Consider the following 18,482-nt stretch of genomic DNA (forward strand, 5'->3'; position numbering starts at 1 on the left):
TCTCCAATTCCAAAGATAAGAATTTGTCAGAGAAAAAAATTAGCAACAAATAATCCCAGAATATTACTAGTGGTTAAAACTTTGTCTAGGTTGGATTTTTGGTGGTTTTTGCCACTTGGCTACCTAGTGTAATTTTGTCCTTTCACAGTCTTTAAAATACATATGCATTATGCTACATTATTAGAAGGGCAGAAGGGATTTCCCTGCACCATTTAACTGAATGCCCTGAAGTATAATTAATAATTTTATTTGCTTTTACAGGTATTTCCTTGGAAATGGCAGCTGTGACAGTAAAGGAAGAATCAGAGGATCCTGATTACTATCAATATAACATTCAAGGTAATACTAGTAATACAATTTTTCTTTCCAAAAATTATTAGTGGTTAAAATTAATCAATTGCCTGAGTTCCTTAAATACTTTTTACTGATTGTTGCTTGAACAATGTATACTTATGTGTGTATGTATGCTTATAATTTATCACTAGAATAAAATAGATTTGAAAAACGGGGCAGTACAATAAACTCAATTACAGGGGAAATGTAAAATAGCCATTTATACATATATAATATATATATATATAATATATATCATATATATATATTATATATATATGTATTTGGTTTTTAAAATACAGCCATTAACATTCTTAAAAGAACAAGCAAAAGTGGCACACAGAATTTTAATTCCAGTTTCTTATGTTACTTGCAAGGCATGAGAGGTCTTCTGCACTTTTAATAGCTCTATTAGTGCAGCCATAATAACTGTTCAAATATAATCATTATCTTAAAAACTTATAAAAGGTAAGACATTAATAAAATTTACCTATTATTTTTTATTTTGTTACATATCTTTTTGATGATGAGGGAGAAATTAGGTTATAATTTCACAATGCATTTTGTTTTTTATGCATCCAGTGGGTTAGTTTAGAGGAATGTTTTCTATATTTAATAGTAAGTTTAATTTTTATAGATGCATAAAGTACATTAAAACATTTAAGTAATAAAATCTGATTTTTTATGTATATGCTTATAAAACCACCTTCACTGCAGTGAAGATAATGAAATGTCCATAACGTCCAAGTTTCCTTGTGTCCCTTTGTCATTCACTGTCTTGCCCAGCCAATTACTGATCTATTTTCTATCATTTTAGATTAGTTTCCATTTTTTAAAAGTTTATATAAATGGAATCATAATAAAGTATGTACTGTTCTCTTGGGGTGGGGTGCTGTGACTTGCTTCATTATACATAATGGTTTTAAAATTCATTCATAGTGTTGCATACATACATCAATATGTAATTCCATTTTATTGCTGAGGATCACTCCATTCTATGGCTGTACTACAATTTGTTTATCTCCTTGTCTTTTGATGGACATTTTGGTTGTTTCCAGTTTGGGACTATTAAAAAATGAAGCTGCTGTCAACTTTTGTATATAAACTTTTGTGTGGAAATATACCTTCATTTCTTTTGAGTAGATTCGTAGAAATGGAATAGCTGGGACATATGGTAGGTATTTAACTTTTTAAGAAACTGCCAAACTGTTGTGCACAGTGCTTGTACTGTTTTACATTTCCTTCACCAGTGTTCCATAGTTCTAGCTGCTCCACAGCCTTGTCAACACTTGAACAACACTTGTCTTGTTCTTTTTAGCTACTTTTTGTCTGATGATACCTCATTTTGGTTTTAATATGTGTTTGCCTAATAGGTTTAGTTCATTTAAAAAGATAAGCCTTTGTCGCTTCTGGAGCATTATAAAAGTGTTATGAGGGCCGCCCCAGTGGCTCAGGTGGTTGGAGCGCTGTGCTCCCGACTGCGTGCTCCCAACACTGAGGTCATTGGTTCGATTCCCACATGGGCTAGTGAGCTGCGCCCTCTACAGCTAAGATTGTGAACAACAGCTCTCCCTGGAGCTGGGCTGCCGTGAGCAGCCAGAGGTTGGTGTAAGCTGCTGTGTGCTGCCGTGAGTGGCCGGCAGCCAGAATGAGCTGCCGTGAGCTGCTGTGTGCTGCCTTGAGAGGCTGGCAGCCAGCGTGAGCTGGTGACCAGCAGCTGGCTAGAGCTATTGTGAGCGGCAGACCATCGACTTGTGACCCACTGCCTCAGCCAGCAGCCGGGGGAGCGCAAGGCTCATAATACCAGCATGGGCCAGGGAGCTGTCCTACAGAACTAAACTGAGAAACAGCAGCTTGAACCCGGAGTGGGGAGTGGGGAGTGGGGAGTGGGGAGTGGGGGTGGGGGGTGGGGGGTGGGGGGTAGGGGATCGGGGGTGGGGGGGTCGGGAGGCGGAAGAAGGGGGAAATATAAAAGTGTTATGAATAAATTTATTCTGGTTTGTTACCATGTGAATACATACATTTATTAAACAGTTTCATGGTGAATTTCATGATCTTTATCTGTTTTGAAAAACTTATTGCTTGTGACATTAGGAATTGCATGACTAAAAGCTTGAGATAATTTTTAATTAAGCTTTGAGAGGATTTTTAATTAAGAAGGTAAAATTTTGGAAAATATTTAGCCTTTATAGCAGTTGTTGGTACCTGATTAACATGTATGCATAAATTTAATAAATACTGTTTAATAAAATACTCTCTTTTTTTACACAGATTATGTTTAATTTTTAAAATAAAAAGTTTGCCTTTGTTTTTGGTATTGTCTTTTTGCATTGCTGTAATCATTAGCCATGATATTAGAAGGAAGCCTTTTTGTACCCTTTTGAAATTGGAAGTGTGAGTGATTTTAAGGGGATGACTGTGTAATAAGAGTTGGAAACCCAGATGTTTGGAGAGAGTCAAGATGGCCAGAAATGATAGTATCCTTAGTGCAGTTGAAGAAGGTGGGAGAGACAACTAGTTTTTCATGTAGCAAGCTGAGAGATACAGTCCATGCAGTTTGGATATTTTTCTTTTTCTTTTTCTTTTTTATTTTTATTGGGGAACAGTGTGTTTTTCCACGACCCATCAGCTCCAAGTCAGGTTGTTGTTTTCAATCTAGTTGTGGAGGGCGCAGCTCCCTGGCCCATGTGGGAATCGAACCGGCGACCTTGGTGTTATGAGTACTGCACTCTAACCAACTGAGCCAACTGGCCGCCTTGGATATTTTTCTTGATAATTGAATTTTGACAGTTCTTTGTATATTCTGAATAAAAGTCCTTTGTGGTGTGATTTGCCAATAGTTTAATTTGATGAAGTTGAATTCTTGGGTTTTTTTCCTTGTATGGATTGTACATAAGTATCGTAGCTAAGAAATTTTAGCAGAGATTTCCTTCTGTGTTTCCTAAAATTTTTTACGTTTAGGTCTGTGATCGATGTAGACTTAGTTTTTGTATAGTGTGCAAGATACTGAGTTGGAGTTTAGGCATATTGAGTTTTTCCAGTACTATCTGTTGAAAAGGCCGTTCTTCCATTGCATTACATTTACATCTCTGTCAGTTTCTTGAGTATATTCTTTTACACTGATCTCAGTGTCTATCATTTTGCCAAAATTATGTTGTCTTGAGTACTGTAGTTTACAATGTCTTAAAATCAAATTATTCTTTTTTGAACTTTTTTTGCCTGTTTTAACTCCTTATCTTCTCTCATATAAATTTTTAAAATAAGCTTGATTGGTTCAAAAACATCAATGATGGTGATTGTACTGAATCTATAGACTAATTTGAGTTGATATCTTGATACTGAACCTTCTGATTCTTGAGCATGGTATGTATGTATCTTATCTATTTAGCACTTCCTTGGTTTCTTTCATCAGTGCTTTGTTTTCAGCATACAGATCTTGTACAGACTTTGTAAAATTTACACCTAAGTAGTTAATGTTTTTTGGTGTTACCATAAATGGTAGTATTTTTTTATATTTCAGCTTCTGTTTATTGCTGATATATAGAACTACAATAGATGTTTACATGCTGACCTTGTATCTTGTGACCTAGTTAAAATTCGCTTAGTAGTTTTAGCAACTGTTTGGAAAAATCTTTGGGATTTTAATTTTTTCCCTTTTATTTTTCTTGTGTTAATTTCACTGGCTAGGATCATCTAGCTTCTGTTGAAAGGGAGTAGTGAGAGTAGACCTCCCTGCTTTGTTCACAGTTTTAGAAGGAAATCTTTCAGTATGACAGCTCTGGGTTTTTTGTTGATGCCCTTCATCAGTTTCAGGAAGTTCCCTTGTGTCAGAGTTTGTGAAGAGATTTTATGGTGATTGGGTGTTAAATTTGTGAAAAGTCTCTTCTGCACCTTTTGAGGTGATTATATGGTGTTTCTTGTTTAGTCTGTTCAAATGGTAATGACATTAATTTTCAAATATTGAACCAGCCAAGTATCCCTGGGATAATAAACCCTACTTGGTTATGAAGTATTGTTCTTTTTATATATTGTTGAATGTTCTTAAGAGATATTGTTTTTAATTTCATTTAATAGCTATAGGACTGTTCAATTTATGTATTCTTGATTGATTTGACAGTTTCTTTTAAGGAATTTGTTTACTTTGTCTTAGCTTTCCTCTTTTTATATTAATGTCTATTTGCAAGGTCTGTCATGACGTCTTATTGTCAATTTTGTAATTTGTGTCATTCCTTTTTTCGTGGTTGATCTAGCTCAGGCTTTGGCAATACTGACATTTAGATAACACAATTCATTGCTGTGGGCAGCTGTCATATGCTGTGCATTTTAGGATGTTTAGTCGTCTCCATGACCTCTAACCACTAGGTATCAGTAGCATCTTCCTAGTTGTGATAATCAAAATGTCTCTAGACATTGCCGTGTCCCTTAGGGGATGGTATCACTCTCAGTAGAGAACCGTTGGTCCAGATCTAGAGTTTTCTCAAAAAAAATTTTTTTCCTCAAAGATTTGTTACTTTCAGGGATTTACTCTTGTTTCTTTTTTTCTGCTTGCTTTAATTTTAATGTTTTTGTTTGATGTTTCTTAAGGTAGAAGCTTAAATCATTGATTTGAGATTTTTTTTCCAATATAAACATTTAATGCCGTATACATCTTAAGTATTTGTTTAGCTGCACCGCATAAACTTCCGTTTGTGTTTATTTTTATTCAGTTCAAAACATTTTCTAATTTCCCTTGTGATTTCCCCTTTGTCCTGTGGTTTATGTAGAAATGTGTAGTTTTAATTTTCATACACTTGTGGACTTTTCATATATCTTTCCGTTACTGATTTTCAGTTTCATTACGTTTGGAGAATATTTTTTGTATAATTCCAGTTATTTTAACTTTGTTAAGGTTGGTTGACAGAGTGGTACAGGTCTGCTGTATCCTTACTGATATTTCTGTCTACTTGTTCTATCAATTGTAGGAGTACTGAAATGTCTTACTGCCTCTGTGGGTTTATCTGTTTCTCCTTTCAGTTCTGTCAGTTGTGCTTCATTAGTTCCGAAGGTCTGTTGTTAGGTGTCAGTATCCCAGTATCCTTTCCCCTGGGCTCGTTTCCAGGCAACTCCCTTCTAGCGGTAACCCTTGTCCTGACTTGTTGCAACATAGATTAGTTTTGTCTGCTTTGGTATTTCATATAAATAGAATCCTTCCGCATGTACTCTTTGTTTCAGGCTTCTTTTGTAAAATATAATTTGTGAGACATTGTTGGGTGTACTTCATTTATTTGCATTGCTATATTGTGTTTCTAAGTTGCTTTTTAAAATGAAATGTTTAAAATCTACATCCATAATGTACATCTGCTCAGGTTTACTGCGTCTTAATATTTTGTTGTCCCCCATCGCCCACATGATGTAACATGTTAAATGTGTAATTGACACCCTTCTCTGAGCTCTTTCGGATTTACACTTTTTCACCTATTGCTTCTGAGTTAACCATTTTCTTGAAATTGAGGGTTGTCTTTCCTGATAATGATTTTATACTTTTACTGTGTATATATTCCCATGGAAGTGTCTGTATATATATCCATCCACACACATATATTTTATGTATAGTATTTTCTCAGTTTTTAAGCTTGTCACAAATGTTATCATACTGTATATGTTTTATATATGTTTTTGTGTGTCGATCGTTCAGTATACGTTTTCAAAATGTATGTATTTTGTTACATGTGGATTTAATACTTTCATTGTGGTAATTACATTATGTGATCATTTGTTCATTCTTCTATATAAGGACATTTATGTTTTCTTTCAAAACTTTTGGTGTTCCCAAATAGTCTTGGACACATCTTTCTTTAAGATGGTGGTGCTCAGATGTGAGCGTTGATAAAGTTTGATTTTCACAATGACTGGTAGACACTATTAGCATTTTGAGTGTGAGGGTCAAATATGCTGCCTATCATATGAATAAAATCCAAATAAGTGCTGTTAAAACATATATTGCTAAAATTCAACATCATTGATAATCACTTGAAAGTATAATGATCTGTGAAGGTATGCTGAGCAAATATTAACCAAAAGAAATCAAGTTGCGCAATATTAATTTGAGGCCAAAAAAAAAAAAAAAGGAAAAAGTGTATAGAGTAAGACTACATAATATATATAGTAATAAGTCACTAAGTTGATAAAGCAATCATTAGTTTTATATACCTAACAATGTAGCCTCAAAATAAAACTAGAAATAAAGAATTGACATAATTATGACATATTGATAGATCTAGTCACGTGGGAAATTTTAACAGAAACAAATGAAGAGTACTTATAAATGATAAATAGAATATTTTAACTCTACAGTTTACAAACATAAGCTAATTGATGTATATCCAGAATTCTATACCCAGCAAATAAATGTTTACTTATAGAGCATGGATCTTTTACAGAAATTGACTTTATAGTCATTCACAGATAGTCTTAAAAAATTTCTTGAACATAACGTAATGTAGAACTCAGGTTATTTAAAATAGAAATCCTATTCACTGGAATCCTAAGAAATATATTTGACTTAAAGAGGATCTCTTTAAAAAAATTTAGGACAGAACAATATTGAAAATGCCATATAGCTAAACTTGTGAAAAAGCAGTTAACACAGTATTTAGAAGTCAATACCCTTAGCTATCATTTAATTATTTTTTTTCTGTATATTTTTACCCAGGATCACATCATTAGGAAGCAGTGAATCTGGCATTTGAATTCAGGTCTCTTTCATTCAGTGGCTTGCTCTTAGTTGAGATTCCAAATACATAAAATTTTTGTATTTTGTATGAAAATTGTTTTCCTCCATGATGTGTCCTTTGCTCATAATGTGTAGTTTTGTGCCTTTTTGTGAAATTTCTCATGCATTAGCGAGACTTTCAAAAGTCCTAGGATATTTTCCGAATAATATTCAGAGATAGTTAGTGAAGAGGTTTGTATTCCTATTCATGTAAGAGCATGTTTTATGTTAAGTAGCCATTGGAAACACGCTTTTTCTCTTTTAAATCTTTTTCTTTCATCACTTAAATGCTTGAATAATACACATACCTGCAAATGTGTTACCATAATCTCATAATAGCATTTTGGGAAGGTTTAATTAACCCAAAATACTTCATATATTAATGATTAGAAAGAATCATGTTATTAAAAACAGTTCTCAATGGATCTGCAGGAAAGGGGGATTCTGAATTAACTATTAGTTTGTCATGTTTCTATTTCAGTGGAGATTCACGCTTACTGATAGTTTAATTACATGATTTTAGAGATTCTAAGAAAGGTATAACAATTTGATTCTGCGTTTTTCTTCAGTATGACAAAAAATTAAGCAAGTATTTGTCAAGGAAGGAACAAATACACCCTGTAAAATAAACCTGCACTTACAATCTGTATAACATAAAAGTGGCAGTTTGCTCTTATGAATCTTCTACTGTTCTAAAAAACCCATACTCACCATTTTAGACATACCATTCCCATCCAATCCATACTGTAGTCATTTTCAAAATTTCTTTTGACTGTCTATGTACGAATTTACCTGAGCACACTTTTTTCATTCATCAAGACCATAAATTGACACCACTCATTTTCAGTCATTTTTTTTTTAATTTTTCCTTTTTTGTTCATGAAAAGGCTGTATTATTCCATATCTTTCACCCAGATTTCTTTACTAAAGTGACCCAAAAATATTTTTGGGATTACTTTTGAAGTATTATCTTTGTATTCCAAAGCAGGCCCTTCTGAAACTGATGATGTTGATGACAAAGTCCCCCTTTCGAAGTCTTTGCAAGGTATAACTTTTTCACTTCCATTTTCCCACATACTGTTTATATTTAATGTTTCTTTATATTGGACAGACTGTGTTTTAGTATTTATATCTGTATTATTACTTTTCTAAATGGAAAAGGAAAAAAATGTTTTGGCCTTTTTTTAAAAAAAAACATATAAATGAACTTCACAAGCAACAATTTTTCAAAACCAATTTTCCCTTTTGTGAATCTAGTAATGAATCTCGAAATGGGTACATGACACACTTTCATATTTAAGGTAAAGTACACATTTATACCTTATATCAGAATAGTCAGAAGTAAGGTTTTTATTGTATAGTTAGTAATGTAAATATCGATACTAAGGTCATGTTGATACTTAGTTTATTGAAAGATTGTAAATATCACTTGTAAATCCCTAAGTTTATTAATTGAATATCTTTTTGGGAATTTTTGTATGGTGCTCCCTAATTAGGCTATTTGTGGTGGCTTTTACTTCTCTCTCTCCTGGCTTTGAGCACATAAGATTTATTTTCTTTAGCTTTACTGTTAATATAAATGTGATTGCTTATTTCAGATTTTAAAAGAACCAAAAGGCACATAGAATCACTGTTTCCATGCACTCTTGTAATGTGGAGGTGGGAACAACCTGACGTGTTCTTCTCCTTTACTCAGTCTTTCCTTTTTAAGTATTGGTCTCTTCTCCATTCTCTCTCATTCCTTTGACCACACATCTTTGTTTTTTTTCGACATTAGAGTCAAAGAATCTAATGTTCCATAAATTCAAATGATAAGATTTTAAAAAAGGAGGGAAGGGACTGTGTATTGAGAAAGAGTATTTAAAAAGTTAAAGAATAATTCAGTGCTCTAGATTTATGGATTTACCTAGCATTTTGAGCTCAGGTGAATTTTCATAATCTGAAGTAAGTGGAAAAGAATCCCAAGATAATTATGGCATGATAAAGCTAGACATGGAAAATAAAAAATATTTGACCTTAGTATGGCATTTTAAATTCAAAAATGTTAGACACTAAATGACAGTTTCTGAAACTGTAATCAATGCTCTTTAAAAATAAAAATAAAATATATTTAAAACCTATGTCTGAGTGTTGTACATTTAGTACAGTTTCTGAAATTAGGTGACAAAATGAGATTTGATTTTGCTTCCCTTTCCCCCATGTGATTTATTCTTACTCTTAGGTAATACATGTATACACAGAGGCAGTGATTTTCAACCTTTTTCATGTTAGTAGCTCAGATATTTAGGGACAGAGGTGAATATTTTGGGGCAGTTTGGGTACGTAATCCTAAGTGGCTCTCTAATGTTTTAGATTACTTCTTTCCTATTTATGAGTAAAGCTTCTGCTCTAGTAGGATGAGCCTGTTTACCTTGTGACTGCCTAACCTGATACATTGCTTTATGTTCCAGTTTTTAGAAGCAGGCAGATTATATTACCTGAATTAAAATGCTTTTGAGACTAAAGGTAGTATCTTAAATTTTAACTTACAAATTTCCTTTAAGTACAACTTTGAATAAATAATGGGGATTGAGTTTCCATAGCTTCCACCATAGTAAAAATGGAAAGCAGGAAACATTTCACAGCAAAACCTACCCTTGTTTATTTAATTTAGACTTACTAGAGTCTATGAGCAAAGAACGAATTTATTCTGATTTGTGTTTTTTGTGTGTGCGTCATTGACAGATGAGCATGGTACTTTGAAACATAATTGTTCTATTTCTCAAATTCTAATATCTATGAGTAATTATATTGTGTAGTTACAGTAACTAACTTTAAATCCCCAAACCTACTTAGGTTTACTCTATGTTTACATTTTTAAATAATTTTTTGAGTTTTCAAATAGAGGTCTTAAATATTTTCTGAATTAGATCACATTGTTTGAAGTGACTGCTAAGGAGTTAAAAGAATCAATTTGTGTATGTTTTGTTATGTTTTAAATTGTTTGCATTGTTACCTAGTTTCTCTTCTTTCAATGTAATTTTTTATTGGTTTATTATATATGATTTATTTTCTTTTTAGGAAGCCACCACTCTTCAGAGAGCAATGAAGGAACAGAAATGGAAGTGCCAGCAGAAGGTTAGAAATAAAGGAATTTTGATTTTGCTGTATTTGTGTTATGTTTGTTCTGTATCATAGAGAATATTATCCTTAAAACACCTTATTTGGAAATAAAAAGGTGATTGTTTTGGTATGTCTTCTTAGCCAACAGGTTTTCTTTTTTTGAATCCTAAAATGTAATATACCTCTTTTACTGTACTGAATAATAAAGCATATGGGGATGAAAACTTAAGTGGTAAGTAAAACTCTTCCTGATGCAAAATCTTCCCCCTTTTTTCTGGTCATCTTGTGCCATGTTAAATTATTTTACAGAAAGAATGACTTCAGTATTTTAGAATTATAATTATTACTGGCTCTTCATATTTCATTTTTAAACATACTACTTAATGGTGCCATTTTTTAAAGTAGGGTAATATATTCTACAGAAGATGAATAAAAGAGAGCTTTCCTCTCTGCTTATTTTTATACCCATAACTACCTCCTGAACTACTCTGTCCGTTTAGCAGCCGTCTTCCTTTGTTCTCATGATTGAATGACTATTTACTTGTGGTACCGCTTTTTTAATTACTGGAATCTTGAGTTAAAGTGTTACGTAGAATGGCTTCCTATTTCTAAGTGGTTTGTATAGTTTCAAAAGAATTTTTATAGATTGCTCCCAAGGAAAATGACTGGTAAGGTAACTTAATCTTGTTTTAGATTTTTTGTTTCTCTCGTAAACTGGTCATGTTGTACCTTATTTTCTAGGATGAGAATGGAGTCTATTCTGTAACTTTATTCCTTATATTTGCTTTTTCATTTTATTTTTAAAAATCATTAATTTGATCTTTTACCCTCTTTGAGTGGAGGGAGTTCTTAAGGTCCTTGGAATGTTGTGTAATCTTACCAAATGCAATTTTAGAATTAGGGTTTCTAACTGGAATACATTTCTTGCAGAAATATTGAGATGTTCATTTTAAACAATATTTTACATTTCTTTTTGACATCTTTTTTATAGAAGATAATGTGGATGAATATTTTTAATGTTTTACTATGTGGAGGTAATTAGATGTTCCTCTATTTTGAATAGGTGGTATTTACAACAAAATACCTGTATACAAGACACACAGTACAGGGTTCATCAGGCAATATGAATTACTCCACAGTTTATAATTCTGTCATTAGATACTAGGCTTGGAAGTACTTTATTTTTGAGGATATTTTTAAATTGTCATATTGCAGTGTTAATAGGGTTGAATCAAACCTGGGTTCTGGTCTTTATTCCTTTACTAACCAATAAGCATAATCTTTGGCAAATCAATTAATCTCTCAACCTTTGCAAAATGAGAGTTGATGAAGATACTTTCTAGCTGAACTTCTAGCACTAACATTCTGATGTACATTTATTTGTTTTGTGTAGTAACACAAATATTAATAAAATACTTAATTTTTAAAAGTATCTTGCATATAAAGTTAGGGGATCTAGTCTCGTATGCATTTGTTATAGTCATTGTCTTGATCCAAAGGTCCCCACTGCAAAGAATTTTTTTATTTAGCAGTATAAACCACTCCTAGGATTTCTGAAAGCAGAGGAGCAATAGTGAAGGAAAACAAAGACTTAGAAAGCCTTTGTTTTTATTCTATCATTTTTTAGTTACAGCAGGAAAATAATTGTGACTTCATTATAACTTTATTCCTCTAAAAATACAAGTTTTTTTGAGTCCATTAATGCAGGTAACTTGGTATTATTTAATAGTTTTCCAGAGTTTTTTTTCTTTTTGTTTTTTCTTATCCCTATTTATAATTAAAAGGGTCAGATACTTTAATAAATATGAGATGAATTAAAATGCCAGTAAAATTTTATAGTAGGCTGCTTTTGGAGTATCAGATCAATAAAATGTTGGAACATATAGAAAGTGCTTTATAATGAATGTCATTTAGAATTTTATTTTTTTCAAGATTCTACTCAACATGTCCCTTCAGAAACAAGTGAGGACCCCGAAGTTGAGGTGACTATTGAAGGTTAGTTATTGAAAAGCCTTGATTCCAACAGTTTACTTCTGGTCATAAAAACACTTGTCACATTCACATTTCTAAGTATGCATTTCATTCATTCTTAACGGAAACTTGTGATAAAAAGTGAAGCATATATGTGTATGTGTGACCAAAGCAGCCCACTTCCCAGCAGTGTACCCAGTGCTTTGGGAGATTCAGACAACAGAAATAAGCCGTGAAAATGAGCGGTGGACCAAGCTATACTTTCTATCATTGGGAATCGAGAACAAAAAACGAAAACTATGACCAGACTGGATGCACACAGAACCAGATTCTGTAACCTGTTAATGGGTTGTGATAAGAGAGACCTAATCAGTATCAATAACCCCTGATATCTACTTGAGTAAAGTGGAGGAGAAAGTATTGATTAGCTTAGTCAATTTTTAAAGAGAGTTTTCCCCCTAAAGTACTATTAGAGGCTAACATATAACGTGTTCTTAAAAACTTTTTGAATCAATAGCTACAGATATATTCTAAATTAATCTCTATAGCTAAAGTTGCTTCAAGCCTAGTTTTTTCTTTAAAGATAATGCATGAATGCGGATGAGCCAATTTGTCCTGAATTACTTAAAAATTCAGCAAATACAGTTATTAGCAGTGTCACATTTCATATTTTAACAATTATTAAATACATATTGATTTTTTATTTTTAAATTAATGTCTCACACTACTCCTCTATAAATTTTTTCCCTAAATTCTTTCCTAAGATAAAACATTGAAACAGTACTACAAATTGCACTGTGTAAAGTTTTACTTATCCCTGCCCTGCTCTAAAGTCCCTATACGCAGTTTATTATGTATACATCAAAAAATAATTTGATGTATATATGATTCATTTTATGAAAATATATATATGCTTTCAGCATACATTATAATAAATATTAAAATACACATATATCACATTTCCCATAGGTTTTTTTCCATAACCACACATCTTGGTACTTCATCATTTTTTTTTTAAACTGCTGCATAACCCTTCTTGGTCTCTCTCTCTCTCTCTCTCTCTCTCTCTCTCTCTCTCTCTCTCTCTCTCTCTCTCATTATGTCTTCTGTAGGTGTCACTTGGTTATTTAGTATTCGGCTATTTCCAGCTACTCAAAATGTTTGTCTTCATTGCTTCTAAAATATAAGTTGATTGGTAGTTGTTACCTAATGAGAATTTTTCTCATACTTTATACTCATATCTCTCTAATATATAGATTTCTTTTATCATTAATATAATTTTACTAACCTAAAAGCAATTCTGAATTGTTTATAGTGTATTATTAAATAATTGTCATAATTGTTTTTTAGTTAGAAACTTTATTATCAGAGAAGAAAAATCTGAAGTGTGTATAAATATCATAAGCACTTAGAATTTTGTCCTTTCTATACAGATAGGAAAAATTGAGGTGCCTATTAAAATTATTTGGGCAAAATTTTTAAATAGGAAAAATAAAGTTGTTTTTATCAAATGTTAAAGCAGATAAAGGCTGCATTAAAATTCTGTAGAAAGTAAATACATGCTTTTATAACATAAGGCCTTTAATGATAATAACAAAATAAATGGCTCGTGAACCTGATACGTCAATCTTTTCAATTTTAACTCTTTGGAGGGAGTGATAAACTTTATTTTCTTAAACTTAAACATACTACAAGAAGCTTGATTTATCATCCAAATTCATCAACAAGTAGTAGAATTTTGCTATATAGGTGACTTATGTGTGTTCAGAAGACCAGTGAAATACCAGGTCTGTGTAAGTAATTACTTCACAAAGTAGCATTTTCCGCGGCGTGTATGTTCATGAAACAAACTGTATTACCAGCCTTAAAGAGGGTATAGTTTAAATCTGTGATGTTAACCAGGAAGGTCAAATGAGAACTTGCACATTTGTTTGATAAGTATATTGTTTATTTTCTCTGGAAAGATGATTGCAAAATGGTAGAAACTAGTTAAGTATCTATAGTTAGAAAATTAAGTTTTGGTATATCATAATAGAAAAAAATCACTGAAACAGTGAGGTTTTAAAAATGTAAGTGATCCAAAAAAAGAACCCTAAAGTTATTTAGAGAATAATGTTAGATTTGCTTAAATGCTGGAAGATGATAAATGAAGATAATCCTGCATGCCTGTGGATGACTTTTATTTTCTCCTGTTGTATCTTTCTGCATTTTCCAGTTTATAGAAAAGATTAAAAAAAAAAGAGAGAGAGAGAACTTTTTCATCAAGTAAGTTTGTCAGAGTTTCCACAGTACTTTAAGTTTGATATCTTTATTGGACATTATATGGAGTGTTAATGAAGGGGCTGATTGACGTCGATATAAACGCATTACCTCTGTCGCGTCATGTTCACTCGCTGCCAGTGCTGTGCTCTTCCATTTGTGGTGATCCACTTGAGCTCGAAGTCAGTGGTACACTTTTATAACTTGTGGGACTTAGGTTTGAGAAATAGTCCTTAGAATAATAATACAGCTGTGTAAAACTTAATTTTGTAAATATCACACCTACATTTTGGGGTAAAATTAAACTGCTGTCACGTCTTTGATAAGTGCAAAGAAAATATTACCTCAGAATTGTTTGAAGTCTAGCTGTTTTGGGCAAGCTACGGTATTTTGCCACGTATAATGCGTTCCCGTGTATAATGTGCACCCACGTTTTTGGCCCAAACTTTTAGGGAAAAAAAATCTTTCATTTTAATTTTTTAATTCAAAATTTTTTTTTTTTACATTTAGGTACTTGTTTTTTGTATTATAAATGAATTTTAGCATTTTTTAACATATTGTGGTACAAGAAATTTTATGTACCAGTAACAAATTTACGATATTTGCTCATCAGAGAAGGCCTGCATTAAGTATAACTTTATAATAACTTTAGGGGTCTTCTTTTGATCACTTAACATTTTTCATTATTGCAAGTTCATCGTAAGTTCAACAAAACCGATTATCATATTCCAGGGTATTATTTTGCATACAGATATCATTACTGATTTCTAGAGTTATACATTTAACTCATAAGCATAAATAAAAGAATTAAGAAAATTTATATAGAGAATTAGTATATACTAATGCACATCCTTATTTTTTCCTCACAAATTTGGGCAAAAGAAAAATGTACATTATACACGGCAAAATACGATAATAATGGGAAGATTTTTGCTTTAAAAGAGGTTTCCTATCATGTGATTGGTTCTCTTCTAGGACATTGTTTTCCAAACCAGAGCCATTCACGTATGTTCGTTCTGCTGTGGCCTAACCTTACCCTGTTCATTTCTTAAGTTTTTTCTTTAAATTGATTTTAATTAGATTCATTTAAAAACTAATTTTGCATCTTCCAAAATAAAACTGTCTTTGAAATTTTTAATTTTATTTCTCATATACAGGAATGCAGTACTGCATATAGTTTGTTCATATTACCACATATGGCACATGGACTACAATTTAGATAAACTGTTTTAGACCTTCAGTCTTTGCACTACCTGTCATCTTCTGTTGGTTATACTTTTTTGTGAAATGCATGCTTAGGACCTTGGTAAATATTCGGCTGCTGCATATATTTAAGGACTACCCTATTCAAATGTTCACTTCATCATTCTGCAAACACCACACACCTTGTATGTGCTGGTGTCTGTACTAGGTGTCAAGGGTTTAGGAGTGAACAAGATAGGCAAGGCCATTGGAGGATTTTGGACAAAGCGCCATGTTCCGTCCTTACCACTTGGAAGAAACAAGGCTGCTGTGTTGCAAGAGACTGAGAGCAGACCATAGGGAAAGCTATTGCCGTTATCTAGGACAGAGACCATAGTGCTTTAGAGCAGGATGGGCTCAGGGGACGTAAGAAGTTGAATTCTGGGTATGTTCTGAAGATAGAGCCAGTAGGCTTTGCTGTTTGTTTGTCACTGTTTAAAATGTGCGTGTCTTATAAATGTTACTGGAGAGTTCATAGAATCTATGTAATCTGGTAGGTTAGCATTGGAAGATTTTGTGTTTTTAGTTTTATAGTTGCTGAAGTCACTTAACATCCAGTTATTATGTAAAAATTAGAATTTTAGAGGAGTCGTGACCTGGATCCATGGGTAAAAAGACCATTTATTAATTTGAAATGTGTAGGGTAATTAATGGCTCTGAGTAATTAATTTCAAAAGAGATACAGTGCCTGGTTTTTGTTTGCCTGGTTAATTTTTGTTTGTTTAGTTTGAATAGGTGTCAGATTGTATGATATAATATTAAACAATTTGACTATGTTGAAAATAAGGTTATCAGAAAATTTGTTTCATATTCTATTAATGCATTCACCATTGAGAATGCAGTAATAAATTTTAGCTCTGAAGCCTAAATACGATTTGTAAATATGATGCTAAAAGGAAAATAGGTTTTTTTCTAAATAAAAATTTTGAGTTGCTGCCCTTTTTTGAGGTGTGGGGCTACTTGTGTTAGTACTGCTAGAATAACTATATATATATATATATATATATATTCCTGAGTATCAGCTTTTACACGTTAAAATATTTTGAAATTCATCTAATAAGCTTTTAGTTTTGATGCTATAAACATTTTTAGTTTGGGCTTGATTTTGAAGCATCCTCAAATATGTGTCATCTTATCCAAAAGTGGTTGTTTACAATGTTGCAACACTATGATAATTAGAAAACAGTGCTATCTGCTGGACCTAATTATTAGAAGTAAATTCTTGGAGCTTTATTTCGTTTTCTACTACGGAGAAATAATTTTGACCCTTTATGAAAAGTATTTTGAGGTCAAGTAACATTTTCTCATACTTTCTCAATACCAATTATAGTTCTTTTCAGCAAAAAGTGGAGAAAAAAAATGGAAGATGTGGCTGAGTTCATAGCTATTCATATGATCTAATTCCATGTTTCATATGATTTAAATGGATGACTCTTAATAGAATGTGTGGTGTGTGACATTTTATCACACAAATTCATCTTTATCAAATTTATCAAATAATTAAATTCATCTTTTTGTATTCACATTTGATAGATTAAACTACATTGTCCTTGAGAAATGTGATATCACTTACTTTTTTTTAAATCACTTTTTAATATTTTATAATCTTTGTTAAATTGTTGTATTGTTAAAAAATTTCCCCCCAGATTTATCTTTTTTTCTGTTTATGGTCAGCGAGGTTACTTTTATAAAATACGTTTATTACTATTAAAGCTTTTGTGTTCTGTAACAGGTTAGACTGATTGAAGAAGTGAGATCTTAATGCTGAAAAAAGCTCTCTTGGCCTTTTTACCTTGGCATCATTTTCAGTTCAGATTATAATAGCTGCATTTCTTTATTATCATCTTCTAGTCGTATTTTCTTTTTCATTTTATACTTTGAGTTTTTATTTTATGTAATTCAGTTAACAAGCAGTTTAAATGATGATCTATAGATATATTTAGGTGACATTAGCCTATAGGGAAAATACTTCTGTTTTAAATTTTATTGCTTAATGTTTGGGAAGAAATATTAATATTAAGCATTTAAAATACTTTGATAACATTCATAGGTGAAACTTGTGTATTTTGTTTTATCCTTTGGCAACTAGCATAAAAATACTCTTAGGCTTCTACAAATCAGGAAGTTGGAAAAGACAGGTTTGTTCCCCACCGCCCCAGCGTGTTTTCAGAATTGAAGTCCAAACATATTAACGATATTTAATGTGTTTTCCAAAATGTATCTCCTTGGGATTGAATATAATCACTTAATAATTTATTGTAGGTCTCTTGACCATTTAAAATCCTTATACTAATTTAATAATTGTAAGTCCTGGTGACATAGTCAAGTTTTATTTTACTAGTAGCTTGTCATTTTAAAGTAGCTTTCTACCGTAGGGTTTTTTTTTTTTTCTGAATTTGAGCATGGATTTCTACAGTGGCATCTAACACATGAAAGTTTTATAGTGTCGTAACTTGCTTAGAAGATAATGTTTGCCTGAAATAGTATCTCCAAAATTAGCATTTTTGTCTTTCCCAGCACATACTTGGGTCCTAATGTAACTTTATCTGGTCTTGGTGACATTGGGGTACCTTTTTCTCCTATTGGTTAGAATAGTCAGTAAATGATTTCAGATGACCAGAGTGTCTGTTGGCATTATTGATAGAACCCAAAGTCAGGGCACCAGTGTGCCCATGTCTGGTTGTGTCCTCTGATGCTATGATAACAATGAGGTATCAAGCATTTTATGCTTCAGTCAGATTTGTACACAAAGTATATAAATTTATATACGATTTATATACAAAGTACGTAATAGTTATCCATTGCTGTCCCAGGCAACATTTTG

The 18,482-nt window shown here is 32.2% G+C and overlaps 1 protein-coding gene across 13 annotated transcripts in view; it reads left to right on the forward strand.

Annotated features, from left to right (window-relative positions):
* GTF2I (general transcription factor IIi) overlaps window positions 1-18,482 on the forward strand; it is a 94,285-nt gene that overhangs the window by 41,885 nt on the left and 33,918 nt on the right. For 3 of the 13 annotated variants that reach the window (XM_074328439.2, XM_019754944.3, XM_074328438.2), the window contains 4 exons: window positions 262-339; window positions 8,070-8,129; window positions 10,145-10,201; window positions 12,119-12,181. In XM_074328439.2, coding sequence (XP_074184540.1) covers window positions 262-339; window positions 8,070-8,129; window positions 10,145-10,201; window positions 12,119-12,181 — 258 coding nt within the window. The remainder of the gene's footprint in view (window positions 1-261; window positions 340-8,069; window positions 8,130-10,144; window positions 10,202-12,118; window positions 12,182-18,482) is intronic. The other 10 variants (XM_074328445.2, XM_019754949.3, XM_074328444.2 and 7 more) reach the window with 5 other exon arrangements.

The sequence above is a fragment of the Rhinolophus sinicus genome, chromosome 3 (assembly GCF_057876585.1).
Source record: "Rhinolophus sinicus isolate RSI-liver-muscle chromosome 3, RSI-T2T, whole genome shotgun sequence".
Classification (NCBI taxonomy): domain Eukaryota; kingdom Metazoa; phylum Chordata; class Mammalia; order Chiroptera; family Rhinolophidae; genus Rhinolophus; species Rhinolophus sinicus.